The sequence below is a fragment of the Linderina pennispora genome, assembly GCF_002104995.1.
Source record: "Linderina pennispora strain ATCC 12442 chromosome Unknown DL89scaffold_15, whole genome shotgun sequence".
NCBI classification, from domain to species: domain Eukaryota; kingdom Fungi; phylum Kickxellomycota; class Kickxellomycetes; order Kickxellales; family Kickxellaceae; genus Linderina; species Linderina pennispora.
The window spans coordinates 126,477-150,320 of record NW_024468263.1 but is presented as its reverse complement, the minus strand read 5'-3'; the positions used below and the strand labels follow the sequence as shown (position 1 = coordinate 150,320).

General features: G+C 53.2%; 12 protein-coding genes across 12 annotated transcripts; 5 read left to right on the top strand and 7 right to left on the bottom strand.

Annotated features, from left to right (window-relative positions):
- Positions 1-127: 127 nt before the first annotated feature.
- DL89DRAFT_324913 (uncharacterized protein) lies at positions 128-2,075 on the top strand (the record flags this gene model as incomplete). The annotated part of the gene is made up of 2 exons (XM_040891493.1): positions 128-214; positions 241-2,075. The coding sequence occupies 2 exons, from the start codon at positions 128-130 to the stop codon at positions 2,029-2,031; spliced, it is 1,878 nt and encodes a 625-aa protein (XP_040740472.1). The 3' UTR covers positions 2,032-2,075.
- Positions 2,076-2,134: 59 nt separating this feature from the next.
- On the top strand, positions 2,135-4,037 carry DL89DRAFT_270019 (uncharacterized protein). The gene is given in 4 exon segments (XM_040888534.1): positions 2,135-2,313; positions 2,376-2,502; positions 2,522-2,644; positions 2,685-4,037. 4 exon segments carry the CDS (start codon positions 2,183-2,185, stop codon positions 4,005-4,007), a joined length of 1,704 nt encoding a protein of 567 aa, XP_040740471.1. The 5' UTR covers positions 2,135-2,182; the 3' UTR covers positions 4,008-4,037.
- A 14-nt stretch (positions 4,038-4,051) lies between these two features.
- Positions 4,052-4,892, bottom strand: DL89DRAFT_270018 (chitosanase; the record flags this gene model as incomplete). The annotated part of the gene is made up of 1 exon (XM_040888533.1): positions 4,052-4,892. A coding segment is annotated over one exon (827 nt), but the record flags the coding sequence as incomplete, so codon positions are not given.
- A 1,864-nt stretch (positions 4,893-6,756) lies between these two features.
- Positions 6,757-7,739, bottom strand: DL89DRAFT_260126 (uncharacterized protein; the record flags this gene model as incomplete). Its single annotated transcript, XM_040885755.1, has 3 exons — positions 6,757-6,786; positions 6,837-7,675; positions 7,736-7,739. 3 exons carry the CDS (start codon positions 7,737-7,739, stop codon positions 6,757-6,759), a joined length of 873 nt encoding a protein of 290 aa, XP_040740469.1.
- A 4,264-nt stretch (positions 7,740-12,003) lies between these two features.
- Positions 12,004-12,527, top strand: DL89DRAFT_295359 (DUF1242-domain-containing protein; the record flags this gene model as incomplete). The annotated part of the gene is made up of 3 exons (XM_040890632.1): positions 12,004-12,018; positions 12,229-12,337; positions 12,460-12,527. The coding sequence occupies 3 exons, from the start codon at positions 12,004-12,006 to the stop codon at positions 12,525-12,527; spliced, it is 192 nt and encodes a 63-aa protein (XP_040740468.1).
- DL89DRAFT_279131 (phosphoribomutase PRM15) lies at positions 12,503-14,489 on the bottom strand (the record flags this gene model as incomplete). The annotated part of the gene is made up of 2 exons (XM_040889554.1): positions 12,503-14,358; positions 14,430-14,489. 2 exons carry the CDS (start codon positions 14,487-14,489, stop codon positions 12,568-12,570), a joined length of 1,851 nt encoding a protein of 616 aa, XP_040740467.1. The 3' UTR covers positions 12,503-12,567.
- Positions 14,490-15,007: 518 nt separating this feature from the next.
- DL89DRAFT_286208 (CHAP-domain-containing protein) lies at positions 15,008-15,762 on the bottom strand (the record flags this gene model as incomplete). Its single annotated transcript, XM_040889854.1, has 1 exon — positions 15,008-15,762. The coding sequence occupies exon 1, from the start codon at positions 15,722-15,724 to the stop codon at positions 15,008-15,010; it is 717 nt and encodes a 238-aa protein (XP_040740466.1). The 5' UTR covers positions 15,725-15,762.
- An 831-nt stretch (positions 15,763-16,593) lies between these two features.
- Positions 16,594-17,540, top strand: DL89DRAFT_270015 (family 24 glycoside hydrolase). Its single transcript, XM_040888532.1, has one exon. It carries the CDS (start codon positions 16,644-16,646, stop codon positions 17,475-17,477), a length of 834 nt encoding a protein of 277 aa, XP_040740465.1. The 5' UTR covers positions 16,594-16,643; the 3' UTR covers positions 17,478-17,540.
- Positions 17,541-18,032: 492 nt separating this feature from the next.
- DL89DRAFT_64108 (uncharacterized protein) lies at positions 18,033-18,421 on the bottom strand. Its single transcript, XM_040891918.1, has one exon. It carries the CDS (start codon positions 18,322-18,324, stop codon positions 18,103-18,105), a length of 222 nt encoding a protein of 73 aa, XP_040740464.1. The 5' UTR covers positions 18,325-18,421; the 3' UTR covers positions 18,033-18,102.
- Positions 18,422-18,652: 231 nt separating this feature from the next.
- DL89DRAFT_270014 (uncharacterized protein) lies at positions 18,653-19,450 on the top strand. Its single transcript, XM_040888531.1, has one exon. The coding sequence runs from the start codon at positions 18,679-18,681 to the stop codon at positions 19,369-19,371; it is 693 nt and encodes a 230-aa protein (XP_040740463.1). The 5' UTR covers positions 18,653-18,678; the 3' UTR covers positions 19,372-19,450.
- A 92-nt stretch (positions 19,451-19,542) lies between these two features.
- Positions 19,543-21,186, bottom strand: DL89DRAFT_270013 (O-acetylhomoserine-lyase). The gene has a single exon (XM_040888530.1). The coding sequence runs from the start codon at positions 21,159-21,161 to the stop codon at positions 19,857-19,859; it is 1,305 nt and encodes a 434-aa protein (XP_040740462.1). The 5' UTR covers positions 21,162-21,186; the 3' UTR covers positions 19,543-19,856.
- Positions 21,187-21,357: 171 nt separating this feature from the next.
- DL89DRAFT_213956 (vWA-like protein) lies at positions 21,358-22,299 on the bottom strand (the record flags this gene model as incomplete). The annotated part of the gene is made up of 1 exon (XM_040884257.1): positions 21,358-22,299. A coding segment is annotated over one exon (942 nt), but the record flags the coding sequence as incomplete, so codon positions are not given.
- Between the last annotated feature and the right edge of the window lie 1,545 nt (positions 22,300-23,844).

Below are 23,844 nucleotides of genomic sequence, written 5' to 3'. Positions count from 1 at the left end.
AAATCGGTGGGTTTTTTTAAAGCGGGAGAGGCTAAAATTTTAACGATCCCTCAATTTTTTTCCTTTTGCATTTCTTCCTTTCTTCAGCACTATAAATTTTCAACCTCCCCCTTACCACGTTTTTTTCATGGCTGGACACACAAAGAAGCGCTCGGGCAGGCGCACAGCAAATGCTGTTGAAGAGACCGACATGGATATCCGGAAGGCATCGCGCGTTGGATGCGGTTGATCGGTACGAAGATCATGGAGCAGGACTCGGAAGACGAGTTTATTGCGTCGCGCGACAAGGTGCTTCTGGGCCACGACCGGCGGCTGGCACGGCACGATGGCGGCAACGACAACGAGTCGGACGAGGAAGTCATGGCAGTGAAAACAGCCAACCTGTCGTCTTCTGAAGAGTCCGAGGAGGGCGAGGAGGACGAGGAAGATTTTTACAGCGGCGGTGAGGACGCCGAGCAGGAGCTGGAGGACGAGGAAGGGGCGTGGGGCAAGCAAAAGTACAACTACTACGACGCCGACGACATCGGCACGGACACAGACGACGACGAGGCAGCGGCCAAGGAGGAAGAGGAGGAGGCGCTGCGGCTGCAGAAGAAGCAGCTCGAGGCCCTGGACGAGGCCGATTTCATTGACGAGCTGGGAGCCGAGCTGGGCGTGGACATGGGCGGCGAGTCGCGCCTGGTCTCGTCAATGGACGATGGCAACGCGCAGATCGACCTGGACCGCGTCTCTCTGGATGTCTCTGGACAGTACGACCTGTCGACTGCCAAGCGTGCGGCGCTGCTGAAGCTGTCTGAGAAGGAGAAGCTCAAGATCCTGCAGGCCGAGGCCCCGGAGCTTCTGGCGCTGTGCGGTGACGTGCAGAGCTACTGGCAGGAGGTACGCAGTGTCAAGCCCAGGCTGGATCGCGCCCAGGAGCTGGGCGTGGGGGAGCACCCGGCGCTGGCGTTTTATATGGCCAAGTACCAGCTACTGATGAGCTACCTGAATAACGTTGCTGTGTATCTGGTGCTGCGGGCGTCGGAGTCTGAGGCCCGCGGCGGTGTGCCGGTGCGCGACCACCCTGTGATTGCCAGCCTGGTCGAGTTCCGTCGCCGCATCGAAATGATGGAGGCCCTGGAGACGCGCCTGGCGCCTGTGCTGCGTCTGTTTGCCGACGAGCTGGCATCCGGCGCTATCGACGATACAGAAGAGCCCATGCAAGCAGCCGCATCGCCCAGCAGTGACTCGGAGATGTCGGAGCCCCTGCCCAAGCCCAAGAAGAGCGCCCAGAAGAAGAAGCAAAAGAAGCAGCAGGTGTTCCTGGAGGCAGCACCCATTACCGACAGCTACGCGGAGCTGCAGGCAATGCTGAAGCGCGAGAAGAAGAAGCAGAAGAAGCAGAAGCCAGTGGAGGAGGACTATGGCGAGATGGAGCACCTGGAGGAGGGCGATGCCGAGGACAAGGCGCGGGCGATCCGGCGACTGCGGCACCACGCGAAGCGCGTAGCACAGGCACACACGAAGCGCAGCAACAAGAGCACCTTGTCGGGCGACATGGACCTGCCGTACCGCGAAAAGAAGCGCCTGGAGAAGCTGCGCTACGACGACGCGTCGGCAGCGGCGGCACGTGCCCAGGCCGACGAGTTTGGATCGGACCTGGAGGAGGACCTGGGCGAGGCTCCCGAGGACGACTACTACCAGGCGGTGCAGCGCCAGCAGCAGGCGAAGAAGCAGGCGAAGAAGCAGGCCAAGGAGCAGGCGCTGCAGGCCAAGGTGCAGATGATGGTGGAGGCGAATCGCGCCGAGGAGCAGGATGTGGAGATGGACCAGAAGCGCAATGTCAACTACCAAATCCTCAAGAACAAGGGCATGATGCCCAGGCGCACAAAGGAGCAGCGCAACCCGCGTGTCAAGCGCCGCATGCGCTTCGAGCAGGCAAAGAAGAAGCTCAAGAGCTCTGTCGCCCAGGTGCGCAAGCAGGAGGGTTCCTATGGCGGAGAAGCCACTGGTATCAAGTCGAATCTGTCGCGCAGCACCCGTCTTGGCTAAGTGTTTTTATTCTTATTGTTTACACCATACTTCACTCACAACGGAAAAATGCTGCATTTTCTTCAAGCGTCACGGCTCGGGGGTTTAAATATCCGCGCCAAGCTCTTCTTCTGCTCCCTCTCATTTTGCACCTTTTTTCCAGCCCTAAATTATGAGGCGGACCGACCAGCTAGCTCAGCTCTACGGCGAGAAGACCGCCGAGCGAATCGCCAAGGCGCGACTCCTGGTCGTCGGCGCTGGCGGCATTGGCTGCGAATTGCTGAAGAATCTGTGCATGTCTGGGTTCCGAAACATTGAAGGTGGTGGACCTGGACACCATTGATCTGTCGAACCTGAACCGCCAGTTCCTGTTCCAAGCGCAAGCACATCAAGCGGCCCAAGGCCGAGGTGGCCGTACAGGCCATCAGCGCCTTCAACCCAGGCATCAATGCACACGCGCAGCAGGCAAATATCACTGACCCGCAGTTCGACGTGGATTGGTTCCGTCCAGTTTGATCTGGTCCTGAATGCGCTGGACAACCTGGAGGCACGGCGCCATGTGAACATCCAGTGTTTGGCAGCAAAAGTCCCCCTGATTGAATCGGGCACTGCCGGGTACCTGGGCCACTCGACTGTGATCAAGGGCGGCGAGACCGAGTGCTTTGACTGCCAAGGCAAAGCCCGTGGAGCAGAAGACCTTTCCTGTGTGTACCATCCGGTCGACGCCATCATCGCCGATCCACTGCATTGTGTGGGCAAAGAGCTATTTGTTTGCACAGCTGTTTGGCGAGCAAACCGACGAGATCGAAATGGACGAGGACGGCGATATGCAGGAGCTGGCACAGCTGCGTGAGGAGGCCCGTGCGCTGAAGCGCCTGAGCGAGGCCGTGGGCTGCCCGGACTTTGCCTGGCAGGTGTTCAACAAGGTGTTTGTGCAGGATATCGAGCGCCTGCTGAGCATGGAGGACATGTGGAAGAACCGCCGCCCGCCCACAGTCCTGAATTACAATGGCCTGGCGGCTGGCGCCTTGGACTCGCCCGACGATCAATCCCCGCCCAGCGCAACCGCGGCTCTGGAGATGTTCAGGAGCAGCGCCGAGCGCCTGGCGTGCCGCGCTACGCAGCGCTCGGAGCGCACACTACTTATGTTCGATAAGGACGACCGGGATGCGCTGGAGTTTGTTGCGGCTGCGGCGAACCTGCGCGCATACGCCTTTGGGATCCCGCCCACGTCGGTGTTTGCAGTGAAGGCAATGGCCGGCAACATCATCCCGGCCATAGCCACCACCAATGCGATTGTGGCCGGCATGATGGCACTGCAGGCCGTCAATGTGGTGGATCACCGGCTGCAGGACTGCTTCACTGTGTACCTGACGTACTCGTCGTCGCACGACCGCTACTACATGAAGGAAAGGCTGCCGCCACCCAACCCGCGCTGCTCCGTGTGTCGCCGCCATTACCTGACTATGCGCTTGGCCGACCCAGCGCGCACAACACTGGCCGATCTGCTGGCACGTGTGACGGACGGGATAGGGACGTCGCAGGATATGCGGCTGGGCGAAGATGTCTCAATAGTCGAAGGCAGCCGGATCCTGTACGACCCGGATTTTGACGACAACGCCAGCAAATCTTTTGAGGAGCTGGGCTTGGGCCCAGGCTCGATGCTGACATTGACTAGCGAGGATGACGACGATGCGATTCCAGTCGTGATCAGCATTGCACGGCCCACATATATATCTTGTGCAATCACCTTCGAGGGGTTTGAGGACTTTAGGGGTTTCCCACCGCTGGAACAGGCCGCCCCCGAGGAGTCCGATGACGAGGAGATCGTGGCAGTGGTGGAGGCCGACGACGACGTTGTTGTTATAGAAGAGGATGTGCTGACGAAGCCAGTGAAGCGAAAGATGGAGGACGAGAGCCCTGAGGCTGCCAAGCGGCCATCCCTCTATGATGTCAGAGAGCAACCTGCCAACAGCGAGATTATTGATCTGGATTAAAGCACATATGAATGTATGTGAGCATTGGATGTGTATTGAATAATAAAGCAGTGAAACCTTAGCACTTGACAGTGGTGGTCTTGCCGTCGTTGTCCAGAGCCTTGATCGAGCTGCCCCACTTGTACTGCTTCTGGGCAACCACGTACTGGTACGACTTGACGCGGGTGATGCTGTCTGCCCACTCCTCCTGCGTCTCCTTGTTGTGCGGGTTCTTCAGGTCATCCATGCGCACCTGCAGGAACTTGGTCAGCCAGACGATCTCGTCGACATTGTGGCCGTTGATCTTGAGCGTGCTGCCCGACGAGCCCTTGGCATCGGCCTTGAACGACGCGCTGGTCTTCTTGATCAGTGCGCCGACCGAATCGGGATCCGAGCCATCGCCGTGCTGGATCGTCGTGTCGTACAGCTGAGCACGGGTCACGTCGAGCTGCGCACCCAGCTTATCCGCCAGCTTCTGCGACGGGTCAAAGTACATCTCGTCGCGCACCTTGTCCTGCGCCGCGCGGAACTTTGCGTCCGACTTGCCCAGCTTGCCCCACACCGAGCAGTAGCCGTCCAGCCCGCTGACCGAGCCGCTGTTCGACTGGTCCAGCTTCTTCATGACCGCGTCGTACTTGCTGAATGCGTCCTTGCCGCCGGTCATCTTGTGGTACTCCTGCAGGACGACCCAGGCGTCTGAGGTGCCGGTGCAGAACCCAGCAATGCCGGCTGTGTAGCCGCGCCCGTCCTTGAGGTTCTCGCAGTAGTCGTAGTGGAAGGCGGTGTCGCCGTTCTCGTAGATGTTGGTCAGACCCAGAGCGATCTTCTTGGAGCAGGCTGACATGGCGGCGTTGGTCGTGGCGATGGTGGCAAGGAGGCCGAGAGCGGTGGCAGTGAACTTCATGGCTTATTAGTGCTGTTGCTGAAGTAGAATGGGTGTGTGAGGCGGTTGCTGGTGTTGTGCTGGTGTTGTGATGATGTAGTGGTAGTTGCAGCCAGCAGCCTGCCTTTTATACCCAGCGATTCAGACTGCGTGTTCAAAACACGGCTTGAGTGCACCGCCGGTAGCCAAGAACCGACTCAAAGACCAGGACGGGCTTTCTGGCACCAACTACCAAGAAACTCGGTTTCTGGAAACGGTTGGGATATCCAGCTGAGCAGACCTTGGCTGCACGGATTTGCCACACAGCCAGGTTTTGCAGCTGCCTTGTTTTCCAGGCAGCGGTGATCCTTCTCTCTGGCCGGCTAAAAATAGGAGCGTGTCCGCCAGGAGACCTCCCGGACCGGCGCTTGGCATACCTTGGCGGTCCTAAAGACGAAGGATACGCCTGGTATTGTTCCGCGGTATCCTGAACAGGCAAGTGGATCTGCTCTGGATTCAGTTAGCGGGCATGTGCTGCAGCCAACACCAGCTATAGGCTCCTGCCATAGCAACGCCAAGCGGATCTGGTTCAAGAGATCCAGACAATGTGTCTGTAGGATTCACAATCTGCGAATCAGGCGTACCGGCATTTTAGGCTCGTCCACTTGCTACTACACTGTCTCGAACACCTAGTGGCAGTAAGGGATGCGGTGGTGCCAATCCACTCGTTCCACTGGTGGCAGAAGTGGCATAATCGACCAGCTTTGTAGGTGTATCCTCAGCCCATTCTCTCGAGAGAAAAAGGAAGTTTGGGCTATCCTAGTGATAAGCTTATGAGCAAAGCTGTCTTGTATATCGAGCTCGCTTGCTGCTTTAGCTGCAGCCACTCCATGCGCAAACGTCCTTCCAGCAATCTCGTCTTTGGCAATCCACATGTAATTCGATACAGCAATAAAATTGAGCAGCAGCATGTTTGGGTGGTGCTTTTCGATGAAGCTGCGCATCCTGTTGGGAAAATCCCATGTAAACGCTCGGTGATTGTATGTCTGATGCTGCTTCCCTTTGTCACATGCATTGCACTCCAAACATTCTGGCCCAGCAGTTCCCACCAACTTTGCAATGGCTGCCCAGTCGACACACGATCTTGGATCCAGTTGTTTTACTTCAGACCGACATGTATGTGTGGATCCTCAGCCTCATGTGGACCAGTAATGTGGTTAATCGTGTGAACGCGAGTTATACATGGTACTAGAAAACGACCAACCTGCTCAACAGCAGCCATAAAATCAAAGCTATTGCCGCGTTCGTGAAGGTGAGCCAGTCAAGCGGGCTCTGTATCTGTACCTGTATCATCTGTCCAGGTGTTCGTTTCCGACCCAGCTTGTTCCATGTCCAACATCCCACCAACCACTTCAGTATTGACCATGCGTAACACCCCATCCGCATTGACTATTTCGCTTCCATGGGTCGCAGCCACATTTCGACTGGAGGATCGAGAGTCCCATCCACGCAGAGGTTGTATGGGACGTAGTCTGCGTTGATGAACTGTGAAGTCTATAGGTAGATAGGGATCTGCTGAAAGTGCCAAGGAAAGAAAGACACGGCCTATGTGAAATACGAAATGCTCGTTTATACATAGCGGCATGTTGTTTCTGATTTCTGGACGAGCGTGAGATGCTTACTGATTCGCAATTGTCGTATTCGTTGCAGAGCAGCACTGCCCTTTGGTGGCATCAATGTTTTAGCTGGTTTAGTAGAGCATAAAAGATAAACCCTATGCCATAGGAAAGACGTTAGTTCTACATAGATTCGCATATAGTACCTATTCACTACAAGACTATCGTTTCATCCACAGTTATGCTGACTGCGTGACGATTAAATATGTTCTAATTTATTGAAGGTGATCGTTTAACTTTTCTCAGCATATTGTGCCATTTCCTGCAGCATTGCAATGAGCTTTTCGTTCCGAGGATCGATGCACAATGTACCCAATCAATCCGCCCATTGGAGGAAGACGTGTATTCCATCAGCTTGCTAGTTTCTTCCTGTGTCCACCATTTCGAAAAAGTATTTGTCGGCTTTCTAGCAAGTATGCTGCGGATAAATCGTAGCGGGACATCAAATTTGTTTGCCATCTGTGTTGCAGTCTCCCCATTGGCAGCCATCTGGGCAACAAGGTCTATGTTTTCGTATCCCTTGAACTTGTCTTGATAGAACTTGTGAGAATCAATATACCCCTGAATAGTACAATGAAATGATGCCGCTGGGATGCTAGGAAACGCCAGTTTGACTGTAGTTGGCATATCCCTGCATGGAATTATCCCGACAAACGCATCCACTAATGCCCGTATATCCTTCCTGTGCTGGTCCGAAATCGTGTTGCCTGCGTTACGTCGCTGTAGACAAGAAAACTTCCCTGATATGTGTCGACTAGTCAGCAATGGTGACACATACTGCGCGATTTCTTTGTTGGAGCATCCTCGGGTTCTTATTTCCTTCACTTTAGTGACCAGCTCGTTTGTCCATTTGAACGGACCATGTGTCCGTCGGTACATATCAATGCAGTCCTCCTGAAAAATCCACAGATGAATAGATACTGCAGTGAAGTTGGGCTTCAGCTGTTGTGGATACTGGTTGTTGATAAAGTCGCGCATCCGGTTAGGAAGATCCCATGTATGCGTTTGGTGATCGTACGTCCAATGCTGCTTCCCTTCGTCATACATGTTACACTCCATGCACTCCAATTCAGTAGCACCGACAAATTTAGCCACGAGTTCCCAATCGATATCCGTACCCGATTCGGCTGGTATCAGGTCCCTTGGAAAAGCTTATGTTTGCGCAGTACAATGAGAATGTTGGAAAGCTATAGTACAATTACAACACTAACTCATGGTGGTCACTGCAGAAAACTGGAATTGACTAAAATAGGTTATTATTTTAAATACAGGGACTTTCTAAGAACGCTCAACTAGCAGAGCTGTGTATCCTTAGTGAATCCAAAAAACCTGTGCGTTGGCTGAAGCGAAAGCAACGACGGCAATTGCGAGGATAGTCGAGTAGGTGTTCATTTGTTATATATTGAGGCTGGCTGGGTATTAGAGGACTGTAAGTATCTGGTGAGCCAACAAGTCCCTGGGGGCTGCCTGCCTTTTATATGGGCAGAGGATGATGCTATTATCCTTGCAATATACGAGAGGTCTTTGTAAAACTGTAATTGCGTCAATTGATTGCATGTATATCAGTCTATTAAGGTTCAGAAACGCATTCGCAAAGGCCAATAAACCAGAGTACATATCCCCCAATTGCATATATGCCTATTGTGCCAATAGAGATCTGCACGGCTTTATGGACTGTTCACGTCTTTTGATTCAGTTCAGAAATGAAAGTAAGGTTGGAGGGCAGGGAATATGTTCGATGTGCTTTCAGCCCCTCCAATTAAAAATGGTCTGATGGGCATCTTGGTCCAAGTCTCAGTGAGAAATTGAACAGTCTTATTCAGTCAATTGGATGAGCACCGGAATTACAAGGAGGCTCCACACAAGCTGCACGCTGAAGCATGGCCCGCATGATGGCATTGGTGGCGATCGAAGGACTTTGCAAAGACAATTTTATTGTTTCATACAGTGGTTGCGGCCATGTGGGAACAATGTTAGTCAGAGCAGATTTATTGTCTCCAATCCGTACATACCTGATCTTTCCCTGGAGCGGTATGGCGGTGTACCTGCTATCAGCACCGGTGATAAGGTAATCCCAGTCAGTGATTGCAGCTGATTTCTCTTACGTTGGCTTCATAGGATATTGCCGAACTACATAGTGTAAGTGATAGTATTATGTTTGTAAGCCGTTTAACACAACACCCAGCGCTCCCAATTTACTTCGACATGGTGATAGCTTGATATGGTCCTCCTGTATCTCTGCACCTTCCCTAACTGTATTTTACAGACACCACAGTCGCCAGGTCAGGACTTCAGATGAGTCGTCCCTTCCATTACACGTTCTTCACAAGTCTTCCCAACCGACAGGATGCTGATGAGGGACACTGAGTAAAGCACTTTGTTTCTGCAGCTCCCTAGCCAGTGCAGAAACGCACTCAAAAACACTCCGAGCCGCAACCCCATCTGGTCATAGGTTGGTTTGTATTCCATTCAACGATGACAGGTGTGGCATTAGCAAAAGAACAATTACACCAGTGTTTGGTGCTCTTGTATCAGTATTGCAGACACACCGCACCATTGTTGGCTTACCAGATCAAAGAGCACATGTTTGAAGAGTGCTGAGATGGGCAGTAACTGGTGTTGGGGACCGAGTCTCACAACAATGGCAGATCCCGCCCACGCGGTATGCGCTTGCATATATAACCGGCCTGGTTAGGAAAAAGCTGGCATTGTGTGAAGTCTGGAGCTCCTGATTTCGGCTCAGAAACAATTACAAAATGACAGACCTCACCGGCCAGAAGGGCACTGTGGCAGTTCCTCCCTAACCCTGGAACTCTGGTGCTGCAACCCCAGGCCTTTGCCGAGTATAAAAGAAGTCCCAAGGAACGCTGCTTCCCGGCGACGGACACATCAACACAACAAAATATTCCCTCCTGCTCCTCATGCTTACTTCTTAGCACTCAACATCAAATTGGCCATACTGTATCCTCGTCAAGATGGCCGAGTGATCGCTATGACATAAAACGCTCGCGCATGTCGCACCCCTGCTCATCTATTCCCCCAGACGGGTCATCCGACAAAAAAACTTCCAGTGCACATTTCAGCACACCGCATCTCCTTACCAGCATGTTAACGCCAAGACTGCTTCGCTGAAGGTGGCCGATACACCCCCACATGGGCTACTCTCATATGGCTGGTATGTAGGTGGTGGACAATACGATTGCCAGACCGCGTATCATCCAAGATGATCTGGACATGCGGCAAGAGGGTGCTTTGGTTTTACCGAGAGTATGCATGCCAGAGCAACTGCTCGTGTATGATCAGAGCCTTTGATGGGTATGCACCAGACGGGCCTGTTCCGAGCTGCAGCTGTCACTAGACTATTTGCTGTCGATATATTGTATTTGATCATGGACACCATGTAAATGTATATATTTTATTTTCGAAACTCAAGGACGAACTAGTGATATGCAAATGAGGTATTTGCTCCAGACATTGATTCGTTGATAGCGCTGGTGGATCGGGCTCTATACCAACTAGTGCGCAAAAATGCCGTGCACCCTGCTTTTCTGCTGTGTTGCTACATAGTATATCTGTTGAAGTTGTACTATGCAGTTGTTCCTTGGAACCGAGTATACAATATAAAGTGCAAGCGCTTGGTAGCCCTGTGGGCAGGGCATTGGTATCATTAAATAACGAGCTGAATCAATCGGAGGAAATCAGTGTATCTTTTCCAACAGGAAACGAATAGCAAAGAGTTAACCTGGTCCTGAAAGACCGTGCTGATGGGGGTAACCATGCCGCTGCTCCATCCATGAAGGGGCTTAAAATTCTTGCACGCATAAAGAACAAGAGAGTGCATGTCTGCAAAGGTAAAAGGAGGATATGCAGAAGAAATCGCTCTATCAAAACCCACATATAGCTGCTCAGCAACCAGGGGCCAGCTTTTAGAAGAGCTGCTAGATGCAGCACGCAATTAGGAATAAATGGCCATCAAGGCCCATGGTTCTTTCTTTGTGGTCCCTTTGTGCAAATTATGGAAGTTTATAGCGCTGACCGTTTAAAGAAGGAGGCAGTCCGATTATGAGCACATTTGCGCAAAGAGCTAATGGGTTGTGCCTGATCAGCACCACTTGCTAGAAGCAGTGCGGGGATGAGTCAAGGAAGTGGTGCCTTTTAGCTCTCTACGGGTGCCAGGTACATGTGCCAAGCTCAAATAATAGCCATCCAAATACCAGTAATTCGAGTGTAAGAGACAAAGAGTCACACTGCACTATTCACGACAAACTGCAGCCTAAAAAGGCGTGTGTGCATAGGTCAGCTGAGCGGGTTGGAGGAGCCGAAGCCCGGCAGTTCAACCTGCACAGGCTCCGTCTCAGCTGACACACAGCGTCTGCCTCCTGACGGGTCCTTCATTCCGAGATCATACCCTGGAGCATGCGTCCAAAGTGCATCGCATAGTAGTAGGGATGTTGAATAGACGGGTTTTTATTGTGTTGGCGTGGTTGTGTGAAGACTTTTGAGTCAAACAGGAGAAGCTATTTACGGAGGGGCTAGTTTTTTTTTAGGAGCGAGGGTGGGTGTAGAGGAAACGGAGAGTGCTGATAAGACGCAGTGTAGGAAGTAGATAGCGAGGTCCTTAGCTCTCGCAGTCCCGGAAGTGGTTGCGTAGTTCAGTGCGCAGGTCAAAGCAGGATCCGCAGTTCGCGCAACGATAGCACATGGTTCAAAGTATACGAGTCGGGCGACGAAGGTGACAGACTAAAAAAGAGGGCTGTGGTTAAAAAGAGGGGAGATAAAGTGATTGTTGTAGCTGAATAGGAATGGAGAATACCGCAAAAGCACAGACAGGGGAAGACACCCTTGTTTTTATATGTGCTGGACAACCACGCCAGGCACATACAGCCACACGTCTGTTCAGCAGCCTGCCAACCACAACACCGCACTGGCATGTGGGGTTCAGTAAAGTCGGCCGCGAAGGGTCAGAATGTTTTTTTGCGAAGGCTGGCGTGCAAGAGTGCTTGTTTTCTTCTGAAATCCCGAATCATGCCTAGTGAGAAAAGGTGGCACAGCAAAATCTCGGATACAGCGGAACGGAATCGCTCAACTACGTAGGCATATAACTTGGCTGCTTTTGGTTATATTTGCTATGATTCAAAAATAAATTGGTATCTGCGGATTCCATTGGCTGTGTTCCCAAAAAGTACATATTGGCCAAGGTACACCGCATGCCCATGGCATATAAGGACCTTGCATTAATTGCTTGGGGAGCATCAAATTAGAACTGCAATGGAGGTTCGAGGTTGTCCTTTCTGCAGTGTGAGAGTTAATGAGAATTCTTATGCACCTGGAGTGCAGCAGTTGATATGCAAACCGGAAGAGACCACTGTGTCTGGGTGAGGTCGGCATCAACGATTTTCATCCAGGCCGTCGCTGGCGGGTCCAAACCCACAACCAGGAGGTATCCCAGGCGCAAGCACGTGGATTGTACGGCCGACCAATGGCAATGGACCATGTCGAGCAGCCAAAAAAAAAAAGCTGGCGTGAGCAAGATGCTGTGCCAGTTGTATTCCTCAGCTCTTTCAGGTCCCGAATTTTCTTGCTACTCTTCGCACACACAAAACTTAGACGATGGTACGGCACATTATGGCGGAATGCACTGGAGACAAAGACAGCAGTCAGGCAATTGGAGGGCGATACTGATAGACCTTTATAAACCTTGTAGTCGGCACTGTTCAAGTTCCAGTCGCTGCTGCTGGTGATTCTGCTGACAATCTGCACATGCACATACCTCCGGGCGCAGGCACCGGCGCTGATCGACCGCAACAAGAAGGGTTCACAGGGCTGCTGTGGAAGGCGGCGCGGATAGGTAAGGCATTTAACAGCAAAACACGCCCCAGGCTTGTGGCAGTCAGGCATCGTAAGACTGACTCCCTTTTCCCCTTATATTCTGTAGGCGAGCGCCTCAGTCCGTACGTGTCGCTGGCATGTATTGTGATGGCAGTGCAGTTGATTTTGTACTAAGTTTATAGGAAAATAAAAGCGCGTTGTTCAACTATCTAGACTAAAGCAGGCCGTTCTTGCTGGCCTGGATCAGTTCCTCCAAGACGGCAGTTGACATGACGTCGAGGTCGCGTGCAGCGGCAGCGCGGTCGTTGGACGGGCTGCGGACCTCCAGGTAGTACTTGAGCTTGGGCTCAGTGCCAGACGTGCGCATGGTGAGGCGGCCGCCATTACGGGTCTCGAAGGTGATCATATGGGCGCCGTGGTCGACAGGGAAGGTCGGGACGAACTGGTCCTCGGCAACGCTGATTTTGACGTCCTGGATGTCGACGTCGCGCATCTCAAATCCAACAGTCAGATCGCGGATATAGCTGACTGGGAAGCCACCGATGGACTTTGGGTACCGCAGGACATCGGTAGCGCGGGCGAGCTCGGTGCGCTCGACATCGCCGGATTCGGGCTGGGTTGGGCCAAAGCGGATGCGCGAAAAGATCTCAGTGGTCTTCTTTGGATCGTTGCTGATGACATACGAATTGCTCGACACAAAGAAGCCGTACTTGGCATACTGGTCCTCCAGGTAGTCGTGGACACGGCGGCCCTGCTTGTGCAGGCGCGCTGCCAGCTGCACGAATACTCCCATGGCCGTCACACCGTCCTTGTCCAGCACCTGGTCGTGGATCATGTAGCCAATGGCCTCTTCGTACCCGAAACCCACGAAGTACCCGTCTTTTTGCAGCGCCGCGAGCTCGTTGGCCATCCACTTGAAGCCAGTCAGCGTGTCGGCGTACTTGAACCCCTCTTTGGCCGCCATGGCCTCGAGCATGCGCGATGACACTGTGCTGTTGACCATGGCCAGCTTCTCGGTTGGCACTTGGTCAGTACGTGCCATCTCTAGCACTGCGGCGGCAAAAATAGACCCGAGCTGGTCGCCAGTGAACGAGTGCCAAGTGCCGTCGGCCTGCTTCTCCGCAGCCGCGAACCGGTCGGCATCGGGATCGTTGGCCACTACCAGCTCAATGCCCTGCGTGTCAGCCAAGGCCTTGGCCATATCCAGCGCGCCCTTCTCTTCGGGGTTCGGGAACGACACAGTTGGGAAGTCCGGGTCAGCAGCGATCTGCTCCGGCACTGCAACGTACGGCGGCAGGCCAAAGGTGTCCAGGATACGTGCAGCAAACGGCGCACCGACACCATGCATGGCTGTATACACATACCGCAGCTCTGTGGCCGCGTTAGCCGCACGGTCCGCAACAAGGTGCTCGGCGGCCTTAAAGTACTCGTTCATCATGCGCTCTGTGACGTCGTCGACCTTTGGGTCATTCTCGACTCCCTCGACACTCCAGTTGCGCGGCTCGCTGTGTTGCTGGATGCTGCGGGCGATGCCGACGTCCAGGGGCGGCTTGATCTGGGCTCCGTTCTCCCAGTACACCTTGTAGCCGTTGTCGTCCTTGGGGTTGTGCGACGCCGTCACCATGACTCCACATGCGGCCTTCAGGAACTTCACCGCAAACGGCACCTCGGGTGTCAGACCGATGCCCGGGTAGAAATACACGCGGTAGCCGGCATCCAGGAACGCACGCACCGTGAGCTGCGCAAACACGTCCGAGTTGTACCGGTGGTCGTGGCCCACCACCACGCCGCGCTCACACGCTCCAGTGACGTTCTCGGCCACATATGCCGCCAGGCCCTGTGAGGCCGTGATCACTGTCAGCTGGTTCAGCCGCGAGTACCCCGCCTCCATGCGTGCGCGCAGACCGGCTGTGCCGAACTCGATCGGGTGACGCAGCAGGGCCTCCAGGGCCTCCGTGTCGTTGGCATCAGCAAGCGCCTGGATCTGGGCACGTGTCTTTGGATCCTAAGCGTAGAAAGAGGTCGTATTAGGCACGAGAATCGGCGAGGTGCGGGGTGTATCCTGGAGTTCCTTACCTTGTCCTGAGACAGCCAGCGCTCAACAAGCGTCGAAATGGGTTCAGCAGCAGAAGACATTCTAAAGCGGAAAGTGCGTATAAGTAGATCAAAAAAAAGGATGGTCTGAGACTGAGAAAGGTGAAGAGCGCTGTCGCACGAGCGCACCCTCTAGATGGTGATCCACGGGAGCGGCAATTTCTGACCAAGACCCTTTGCTCGAGTGCATTGATTCAGAAACAAATTAAATCTGATCACTGGTACTCTGGCTTTGTCAGCCATCTCGCTGGAAGCGGGCAGCGATGCAGCACATCAGCTACGATTTCCTCGCAGCACAGATGCTTACCATCCAACCACGCCGATCCGGCTCTGTGCAAGTGAACCTAGCGGCACTCACTGCGTCCAACACAGAAGTTTCATATACAGCTCTTCTTGCTTACCCCTACTGACACAACGCTCGAGACCTGTGGCCCTGGCAATATAGACTGGCTGTGACATGCTACATTCATCCGCATACCAATGCGTTCTGCTTAGAGCCAATTTGGTATTTCGCTTTGTTGGAATATGGTACATACGATATTAATTTGTCACTTTCTCGCTCACTTCTTGAGGTGGATGTACTTGAACGAGCTCTTGGGGACAGTCCGCGTGCCGTACTGGTGGCGCTTGTAGTTGTACTCCTCAATCGTGACGCTGTTGCCCGAGACCTTGGCCACCCACACCACATGTCCGAACTTGCTGCCGCTGTCCGTCTGGCCCACAGCTCCCGGCTTCGGCGTGTTGTCCACAGTGACGCCGGAGGCACGCGCCGCGTCGTCCCACTGGTTGGCATTACCCCATGCCTTGCCCTTGTAGCGGTTGTGGAAGTTGATGCCCAGGCGCGAGTTGATGCGCCAGGCGACAAAGCTGACACACTGGCATGAATAGTACCGCCACTTGTCTACGATGTCGCACCTTCCCTTGTACGGGTAGTCGTCCTTCATCGGGCCCGCGCTGCCAGTGCTCGGCTTGTCGTCGGGCTTTGGCTTGCTGGGCGCAGGACACTTCTTGGCCACATAACCATTGCCCGTGTCGACGTAGTAGTCGCTCACATAGCAGCCGTGCTGCGTCTTGTCCCAGAGCTCGTTGCCGTTGACCTTTGTGCCCGGCGTCTGGCACGAGAGTGTCACCTGGGCCCCTTTCTTGTATGTGCGCACGACATTGCTTGAGGTTCCCGGACCCGAGCGGCAGTTGACCGTATCGCCCTTGATGGCGTAGCCGGAGACGAGCTGGGAAGTAGTAGCGAGTAGAAGTGCGGCAATTGCGACGAATTTCATTTTTAAGAGTATGTAATTGTGGTTTTTTGGTTGTGATATGGTTTAAATGGGGTTTGAACAGGACATCCGGCGGGTTTATATACAAATCTCCAGCCTACACTTGACGAAACTATTTTTAGTGAAATTCTTGTAAGTAACAATAGCTTGTTTAGCAGCCAAGCACACATAGCGCATCTGTTGTTGTCAATATGCAACTTTATTCTAGAAATCTCTCTATCAGCTTTTTCTAGATTAATGCTAATAAGAATACTACGACGGTAGTGCAGTTTCAAGAGAGATTGGAGTGCATCTATTTTTGGCAAATGCGCTAACGCGTACCAGAATTGTTTGTCAAGATATTGAAGACTTCAACCGACTCCTGATATATTTTTAGGTCATGCATTCCAGCATATCCATGCATGCTTATATACGACCTGCTTAGCATCCCCACAACACCAATACCCAAGCGGTGAATTTATTTTTAGATGGTATGTGTCTGCATAACCATGCACGCTTACATGCGATTTGCCTGGAATTTGCTCTATGTGATTTGTGCTTGCCAATTTATTTTTAGATACTTGTTCAAACCGGTAGCTCCTTGAACAAGTTCTGGCTGTTGTAAGCAGGCTATCAAAAGTTGCTAGACCATCGTTTATTTTTAGCACCAGCAGTATGTGTGGTGCATTGATTCCTGCTCTATGGTGGCTACACCTTTCAGCAACACATGTCAAACTGTACACAGATGGCATGTGCGCCCATCTGCTAATTTTAGAACATTCTGCCACACAAGGTAAAACCAGGACTGCCCACTTCACATTTGAATCTCGAAATTTCTTGCATATATAAGGGATATGCTGCAGCCAGCTTCCATCGACCCATCATCAACAACGACAACAGCACCTTCCACTCTTTCTCCAACTACACACATAACATCGAAAAGATGAAGCTCTTCACAGCCACCGCTCTTGCTCTTGCTGCCACTTCGCAGCTCGCTTCTGGTTACGCCATCAAGAGCGACGGTGTCAACTGCCGCTCCGGACCTGGCACCAGCTACGGTGTCGTCCGCTCATACAGCAGCAGTGACGACGTCACTCTCTCGTGCCAGACTTCTGGCGAGACAATCAAGGGCGACTCGCTCTGGGACAAGACCCAGCACGGCTGCTATGTCGCCGACTACTATGTCAAGACTGGCAGCAGCGGCTACGTCACTACGAAGTGCGATTCCACTGGTGGCGGATCCACCGGCGGCGGTGGCTCTACTGGTGGCGGTTCCTCGAGCGGATACTGCAAGAGCGTCAACGCTGCTGGGCTCAGCCTGATCAAGGAGTTTGAAGGTTTCGTCAAGAGCCCGGCTCCCGATCCCATCGGTCTGCCCACCGTTGGATACGGCCACCTGTGCCAGACCAAGGGCTGCAAGGAGGTCAAGTACGGCTTCCCGCTGACCCAGGCTACCGCTGAGGCTCTGCTCAAGACCGATATCCCCAAGTACACCTGCCTGGGCAACTACCTGAACGGCAAGGTCAAGCTCAACCAGAACCAGTGGGGTGCGCTGGTGTCGTGGGTGTTCAATGTTGGCTGCGGCGGAGCCAAGTCATCGAACCTGGTCAAGCGTTTGAACACTGGCGAGAGCCCAAACACAGTCATTGCTGGTGAGCTGCCCAAGTGGAACAAGGCTGGCGGCCGTGTTCTGTCTGGTCTGACGCGCCGCCGCAATGCTGAGGTCAAGCTTGCCCAGACTCCCACCAACGCCCAGGCCTACCCCAACTGCTCGTGAGCAAAAAATATCTGTGTAATTATCTTTTCTTCCCTTCATCTCCAATATCAACATTTCTCAAACCCCAAATGAATGGCGATCATGTTTTCTGGCTGTGTTTATAGGTTCTTTGAATATCGTATGCGAGGGTTAGCTCTGAGGATTAGTATTTCTACTGATACAGGGTTTACCCAACTTCTACGAGTGTAGTGTAGATAGTTTGGTATTATTGTTTAGAACTAAAAACTAGATCATATACCATGCCGTTAGGGTTGTTATGTTGTACCCAATGCGGCTCACTCACTAAGACCGATGAAAATTTGTTCAGAGGCGCGCATGGCTTAGCTAAGGGCTCCGTATGCACACTCGGCGTTTGCTTAATTATCTCCTGATAGCAACTAGCAGCAGGAGTTCCTCCTGGGGGTTCCAACACAATTTTGTGAGCATTTAAGATTGGTTTCATCAGCACATGCATAGTTTTACTAATAGTAGAACACGCTACCTAGTGCATTTCCCAGGAATCTAGACCGAGATCTCTTAGGAACGTACCGTTTATTCTATTATTTTTACGGACCAACATGAGGGCTGCTAAAAGGAAGGGCCCACTCCCTACAAAACAAGATATATGTTCAAACAATTTCACAAATTAGAATGGAAGCCTCTTCAGGAACCCCTCGGAGCGCCTGGTGGTTTTGCCAGCGGCAGTGTTCGCACACTGGAAAGCACGATGTGAATGCCACATAGACAAAGAGGATGCCACAACGGTGCTAGGAGTGAGACTGAGAGTTGTAGTGAGGAATGGGCTGAGTGAAACGGAAAGTAGAGAGGGCTGCCCAAGACATAGTAGACCTAGCGAACCAGGTATCATAGTGGATCTGGATATGAGCTCAGTGTTGATGAGGCCGTGCAAGCAGATAGCTCACAAGGTCTGCAACAGAGCACTGGAATGTCAGACCCTGTTTCTCAAAGTTTGCACTTCTTCAGGTCAGATGGCACTACACGCCGCCAACGACCTCACCAGTCTACTTGTCCAGCGTCATTCTCACCATAGGAAGTGATTTAGCAATAAACAAGGCTTCATCACCGATATCTGAATTCTCAGTAGAATGTTCGGGAATCAAGGAAACCTGAAATGAGCGGGAATCGCACAAATGAGACCATTTCCGTTGTCACTTTTCTTGCCAAATACCTTTCTGCTCCGCTCCTCACATTTGTTGCTTTTATGATGCCTTTCTTTAGCGAGTCTGCGTTCACTATTGTTAACTTTGTCGCTGAGCGACTGAAATATGTTGGCTGGATACCGATGGTGGCTGCATTTTTAACCCTGAGTCTGTCCTTGGACAAGGAACGACAGTTCACTCGCATAGCAAAGATTAGTCGCTTTGTCCACCCAGGTGTTGTTGTATTTTATATTTCCTACTTTATTCTCCATCCGAAAGCAGGATATCTTTCGCTCATACGTTCGTCATATTTTGTCCGCCCGCTTTTTTTAGCATTCATGAACCCTATCTTCTGGTTGGTTATCGGGGACCATGCCATTTCACTGAATGTAAAGGCATACTGTTCCCACCGACAGGCTATTGAAGAAAATATCAAAAGCAAAGTCCTCCGTCATATCTGTCTCAGGGGGTTAGACTTTGGTGAAGCATCTGGACCATTTGGTACCGGGCTTTTGCTTGCAGTGTCGTTGGTATTTCCAGTTGCAGATAAGGGGTTGGATGAGGGGTTCGGTATCTATAGTGCTATTGCAGCTTCTTTTGTTGACCTAGTTATTTTGGGGCTCATTATCTATATGAATTATACAATTACCCAGAAGCGCATTGCAAAGGAGTTTTCGGCAGAAGGTGGCATGGGCGAGAATAAAGCAGAGTTTGCGGATGAGAAGGTACCCGCTCAAGCCCACAAGCAAGTCTAACTACAGTATAAACAACGCGGACTCTCATTAACTTCTTTGGTGGACATTGTTAAAGTTAATACCAATTCCATGTGGTATCGAATGTGTATCAGTGCTATCTGCTTGCATTTACAGCACAACTGTTGCAGCAACTGTGGACAGGTCTTTGCTCCAGCAGATATCTGGACCCAACACCTTAAGTCGACATAGAGCAGTAAAACTGTCATGCTGCTAGGGTTGTCTCGTTGTATCCGATGCGTCATGACAAATATGTGTGTTTATAGCTCTATTCAGTTTTCCTACTCAGATTGCATGCCATCATTCGTTCGATGAAAGCTGATGGCGATGCAGCGCAGTATCCGTGATTTCTTCGCGACCCTAATACTCATCAACCAGCTGCTCTAATCTGGCAATGCGCTGGCAGATGGTCGGCTATTTTGGGTTGCAGAACCCTATATATTTGGTATGCGGCATATGTTCGGTAAAATGTTAATGAAAGAGATGTGCTAATTGACCTGCGACTTCTCCAGTGCCTGCGCAAAGTCGGCCTGGATGTCCTCCAGCTTTTCAATGCCCAGCGACACTCTGATCTGGTCATCTCTAACCCCGCACTGCTCCAACTCCTCCTCGGTAAGTCCATAGTGGGATGTGCTGACTGAAAGGGCAGCAATGGTCATTGCACATCCAAGGTTCGCCAACACAGACACCAGCTTCAGGGCATCCAGGCACTTTACGCTGGCCTGCTTCCCGCCCTTGACGCCAAAGCACAGCACACCGCCAAACCCGTTGCGTAGGTACTTTGCTGCATTTTTGTAGTACGGGTGGGAGTTAAGGCCGATATAGGAAACCCAAGCAACCTCATCGCGCGCCACTAGCCACTTGGCCAGCCCCATGGCATTGCTGTTCTGGCGCTCGGCACGCAGCACCAGCGTCTCGAGCCCAAGCAAAAAGTTCCACGCGGCAAACGGCGTCATGCACATGCCAAAATCGCGCATCGCCTCGGCCTTCAGCCGTAGCGTCAGCGCGCTACTGCCCTTGTCGTTGGCGAAGTCCACAGCGCCCTTGTTGCCAAAGAACACGGACGGCTCATTAAGCGTCGGGAACTTGCCGCTACCCCAGTCAAACGAGCCTTTGTCGATGACAACACCGCCGAGGGTGGTTCCGTGGCCGTTGATCCATTTGGTGGCTGAGTGGGTGACAATATCGGCACCATGGTCTAGCGGGCGTACCACATACCCGCCCATCCCACATGTGTTGTCGACAACCAGCGGGATTCCATGACGATGCGCCATAGCGGCAAGCTGTTCAAAATCCGGCACACTCAGCATCGGGTTGCTGATTGACTCGACAAACACGCCTTTGGTATTCTCATCCACAAACTCCTCCAGTACCTCAGGGTCGACACTCGGCACCATCCGCGCATCTATCCCCAGACGTGGCAGCGAGGTACGTGCTTGCATGAGCGTACCGCCAAAGACAAAGTTCGACATGACGATGTTGTCGCCTGGCGAGCACAGCACAGTGAACACCATAAAGTTGGCTGCCGTGCCAGATGAGGTTGCTATCGCTGAATAGCCGTTCTCCAGGATGGCCATGCGCTTCTCGAATGTTTCATTTGTTGGGTTGCCAGTGCGCGAGTAAACGTACCCTTTCCTCTGACCCTTGAATATCTGCTCAAAGTGCTCGGTCTTGTTAACAAAGCTGGCCGTTTGGTAGATGGGTGCAACACGGGAATTGGTTGCAGTGTCAGGCGTCTGCCCGGCGTGGACGGTCAGCGTGTCAAAATGGTAGGAGTGTCCTGTCTGAGTCATGGTGTGTGAGCGATATGGAAGGAAAGGGGGAAGAGGTTGTGAGGATGTCTCCAAGAGCGAGCATTTTGTACTCTCCAATCCCCCTGAATCCCCCTTTTCACGTTCAGTTCACACGCCACACAACTGTTAACAGTACCAAGAAAACGTGGCGTTAGTGGATATATTGGGTAGCATTGTATTTCCCTTACTCGGAGCCGACCAAGCTAAAGTACTGGCGCAAGGTCTCGGCCAGCACGCTCGGCAGGCCATTGATGTCGCGCAGCACGACATAGTACTTGAACGGGAACGTATCAAGGTACCTCTCGACCTTCATTTCCATCTTGCCGTTCTCGCCCTTGACAAACGACACATGCTGGGTGTTCATGATCGAGTCCTTCTCGGGGTCGACATTGTCGCCCTCCACAGCAATAGCCGAGCGGTCCAGGACAATAAACACCGTCATGATGCGCTGCTCCATGGCCGCTCTGACCTGCCGCAGCAGCCTCGGGTGGTCCTGACACACACCGTCGGAGATCACCAGCTGCAGCCGCCACAGGTCGCCTGAGCCGCCCATCGACTCCTCAAACAGCTTAAGCGACGCATCCATCAATTGGACAACATCGGTCTTGTCGTGGGCAAACGAGAACCGGCTGAGCACACGTGCTCCGGCCTCACTGTCGAACGGCTGCTCGAACGGATGCAGAAGACTGACCTGCTCGCCAAACGACACGACCGACAGCTGGCCAACCTCGAGCTGGTTCAGCGCCGTGGTGACCAGCGCCAGGGTCTCGTAAGCAAGCTCGACCGCGCGTGTGTTCTGCGCCATCGACTTGGAGTTATCCAGGGCGACCATGACCTGGTACTCGCGCCGCGCCGGCTTGGTGCGCCTGAGCCAGATCTTGTCCTTGCGGAACTCCGACGCAATGTAGGGAATGATGCGCTTCATGTTCAGCCGTTTGCCCGTGCGGTAGTCGCCCTTGAGCTGCGTGGCCTGCGTCGGCGTCAGAATCAGCCGCAGCTGCTCTGTCAGCATCAAGGACAGATCGTGTGTCAGCCTGGTGTACGATTGCCAGAGCTGCATCGCGCGCTCGCTGTCCTGCGAGTCGCCGGAACGCCATTCGGCCGTCAAGGCCTCAAGCTCGTCGCGCAGCTTGTCAATGTCCACCACCTCGGTGTCTTCTGCAGGCGCGTCCTCCTCCATGGCATCGCCCATATCCTGGCCGCCCAGCATTGCCGAGTCCTCCTCTTCCACCGTGGACTGCTGCATCTGGGCCGAGTTGGCCGACTGGTCGTTCTTGTGCTCGGTCGGCATTGGCTGGTTGGGTTGCAGCTGGGCGCTAGGCACTGATGCGTTGGCGGCCTGGCTGGCACTTTCTTCTTCCTGCATCTGCGCGTCACCATCGTCGTCGTGCTTCTCCTCCTTGTCCTCGAGGTCGTCAATGTCCATGGGCTGGTGCTCGGCGTCGTCGGCATCGGCCAGGGCTACCTTGTCGTGCTCCTCGTCTTCCTTGATGTGCTCAAACTCGGATGCCTCCTGGGCCGCCTGCTTCTCAGCCTCCGACCGCTCCTGGTTCTGGTCAAGCTCGGGCTCAGCACCGTCTTCCTGCTGCTGCTGGTCGTCTTCTTCCTGGCGCATAATGATGTTGAGCCTGCGCTCCCACTTCTCAATGACGTCGGCCAGGGACTTCTCCGGCTGCACCTGGCGCTCCTGCTGCTCCTCTGCTGTCTGCTCCTGGGAATCGGTGTTCTGGTTGAACGACTCTTGCTGCATGGCGCTCTGGCTGGACTCTTGCTGGTTCTGGCTCTGGCTCTGCTCTGCAGGCTTGGACAGCGCATTCTCAGACTCCGCCATGGTGTCGGTGTCGGCCTGCTCATTGCCGTCCATGTTCATGGTCGAGTCCATGCCGTCTGTGGGCTTGTGCTCGCCACTCTCGTCCTTGTCCTCCTTGTCGGCAAGCGGGTTCTCGTGGCCCTCCTGATCTTCCTCCTCATCGCCTTCCTCCTCACCAGCCGCCTCCTCTTGTTCCTCGGTGTCCTTGGCCGTGATCTCATCGTCGTTGTCAGCCTCCTCGTCGTCGGGGTTAGCTTCCTGGTCTTGGTCGACCTCATCGGCGCCATCGACAGCATCGTCCATGGACTCATCCTTGTTGGACGTCCTCAGGCGTTATCCTCGTCGATTTTGGATGGGTCGTCCTTCAAGTCGATGGGCTCGTCTTCAGGCAGATCGTCGTTCATGTCCGCCTCCAGACCATCATCCGACTCGTCATCGTCACCGTCACCTTCCTCGTCATCATCGTCCATGTCGAGATCATCGGGCATCTCAAGCTGCTCGCCCATGTCCTCGACGTCGGCCATGCGGTCCAAAGTGTCGTTGTTGACGCGGTCGTCCAGGTCATCATCGGACTCATCACCTTCGCCCTGGTCGCTGCCGTCGGACATTTCCTGGTCGCTCCCATCATCGCCATCCTCAGCCTGCTCGCCGTCCTTGTCGTTATCCGACACAGCGTCATCGTCGTCACCAGCAACAATATCCGACTCCTTCCTTCTTCTGCTTGGCCTTGCTGTCGACCTTGCTATCATCGTCCCTTGGACTCCTCCGGCTGCTGCTCCTCTTCGTCATCCCAGAGCTTGTCGTCAAGCGCCGTCGGGTCGGTTGGATCGACGTCGCCTACCTGCTCGTCCATCTCGTTCTCCTCATCCTCGT

What these genes read in the sequence shown, in the direction of transcription:
- DL89DRAFT_270019 (XM_040888534.1), top strand. Translation starts at nt 2,183, where the DNA reads ATGAGGCGGACCGACCAGCTAGCTCAGCTCTACGGCGAGAAGACCGCC. An exon ending in AAGAATCTGTGCATGTCTGG is followed by an intron (nt 2,314 to 2,375) that starts GTTCCGAAACAT and finishes CTGAACCGCCAG; the next exon opens with TTCCTGTTCCAAGCGCAAGC. An exon ending in GGTACCTGGGCCACTCGACT is followed by an intron (nt 2,645 to 2,684) that starts GTGATCAAGGGC and finishes TTGACTGCCAAG; the next exon opens with GCAAAGCCCGTGGAGCAGAA.
- DL89DRAFT_270015 (XM_040888532.1), top strand. Translation starts at nt 16,644, where the DNA reads ATGAAGCTCTTCACAGCCACCGCTCTTGCTCTTGCTGCCACTTCGCAG.
- DL89DRAFT_64108 (XM_040891918.1), bottom strand. Translation starts at nt 18,324, where the DNA reads ATGATACCTGGTTCGCTAGGTCTACTATGTCTTGGGCAGCCCTCTCTA.
- DL89DRAFT_270014 (XM_040888531.1), top strand. Translation starts at nt 18,679, where the DNA reads ATGATGCCTTTCTTTAGCGAGTCTGCGTTCACTATTGTTAACTTTGTC.
- DL89DRAFT_270013 (XM_040888530.1), bottom strand. Translation starts at nt 21,161, where the DNA reads ATGACTCAGACAGGACACTCCTACCATTTTGACACGCTGACCGTCCAC.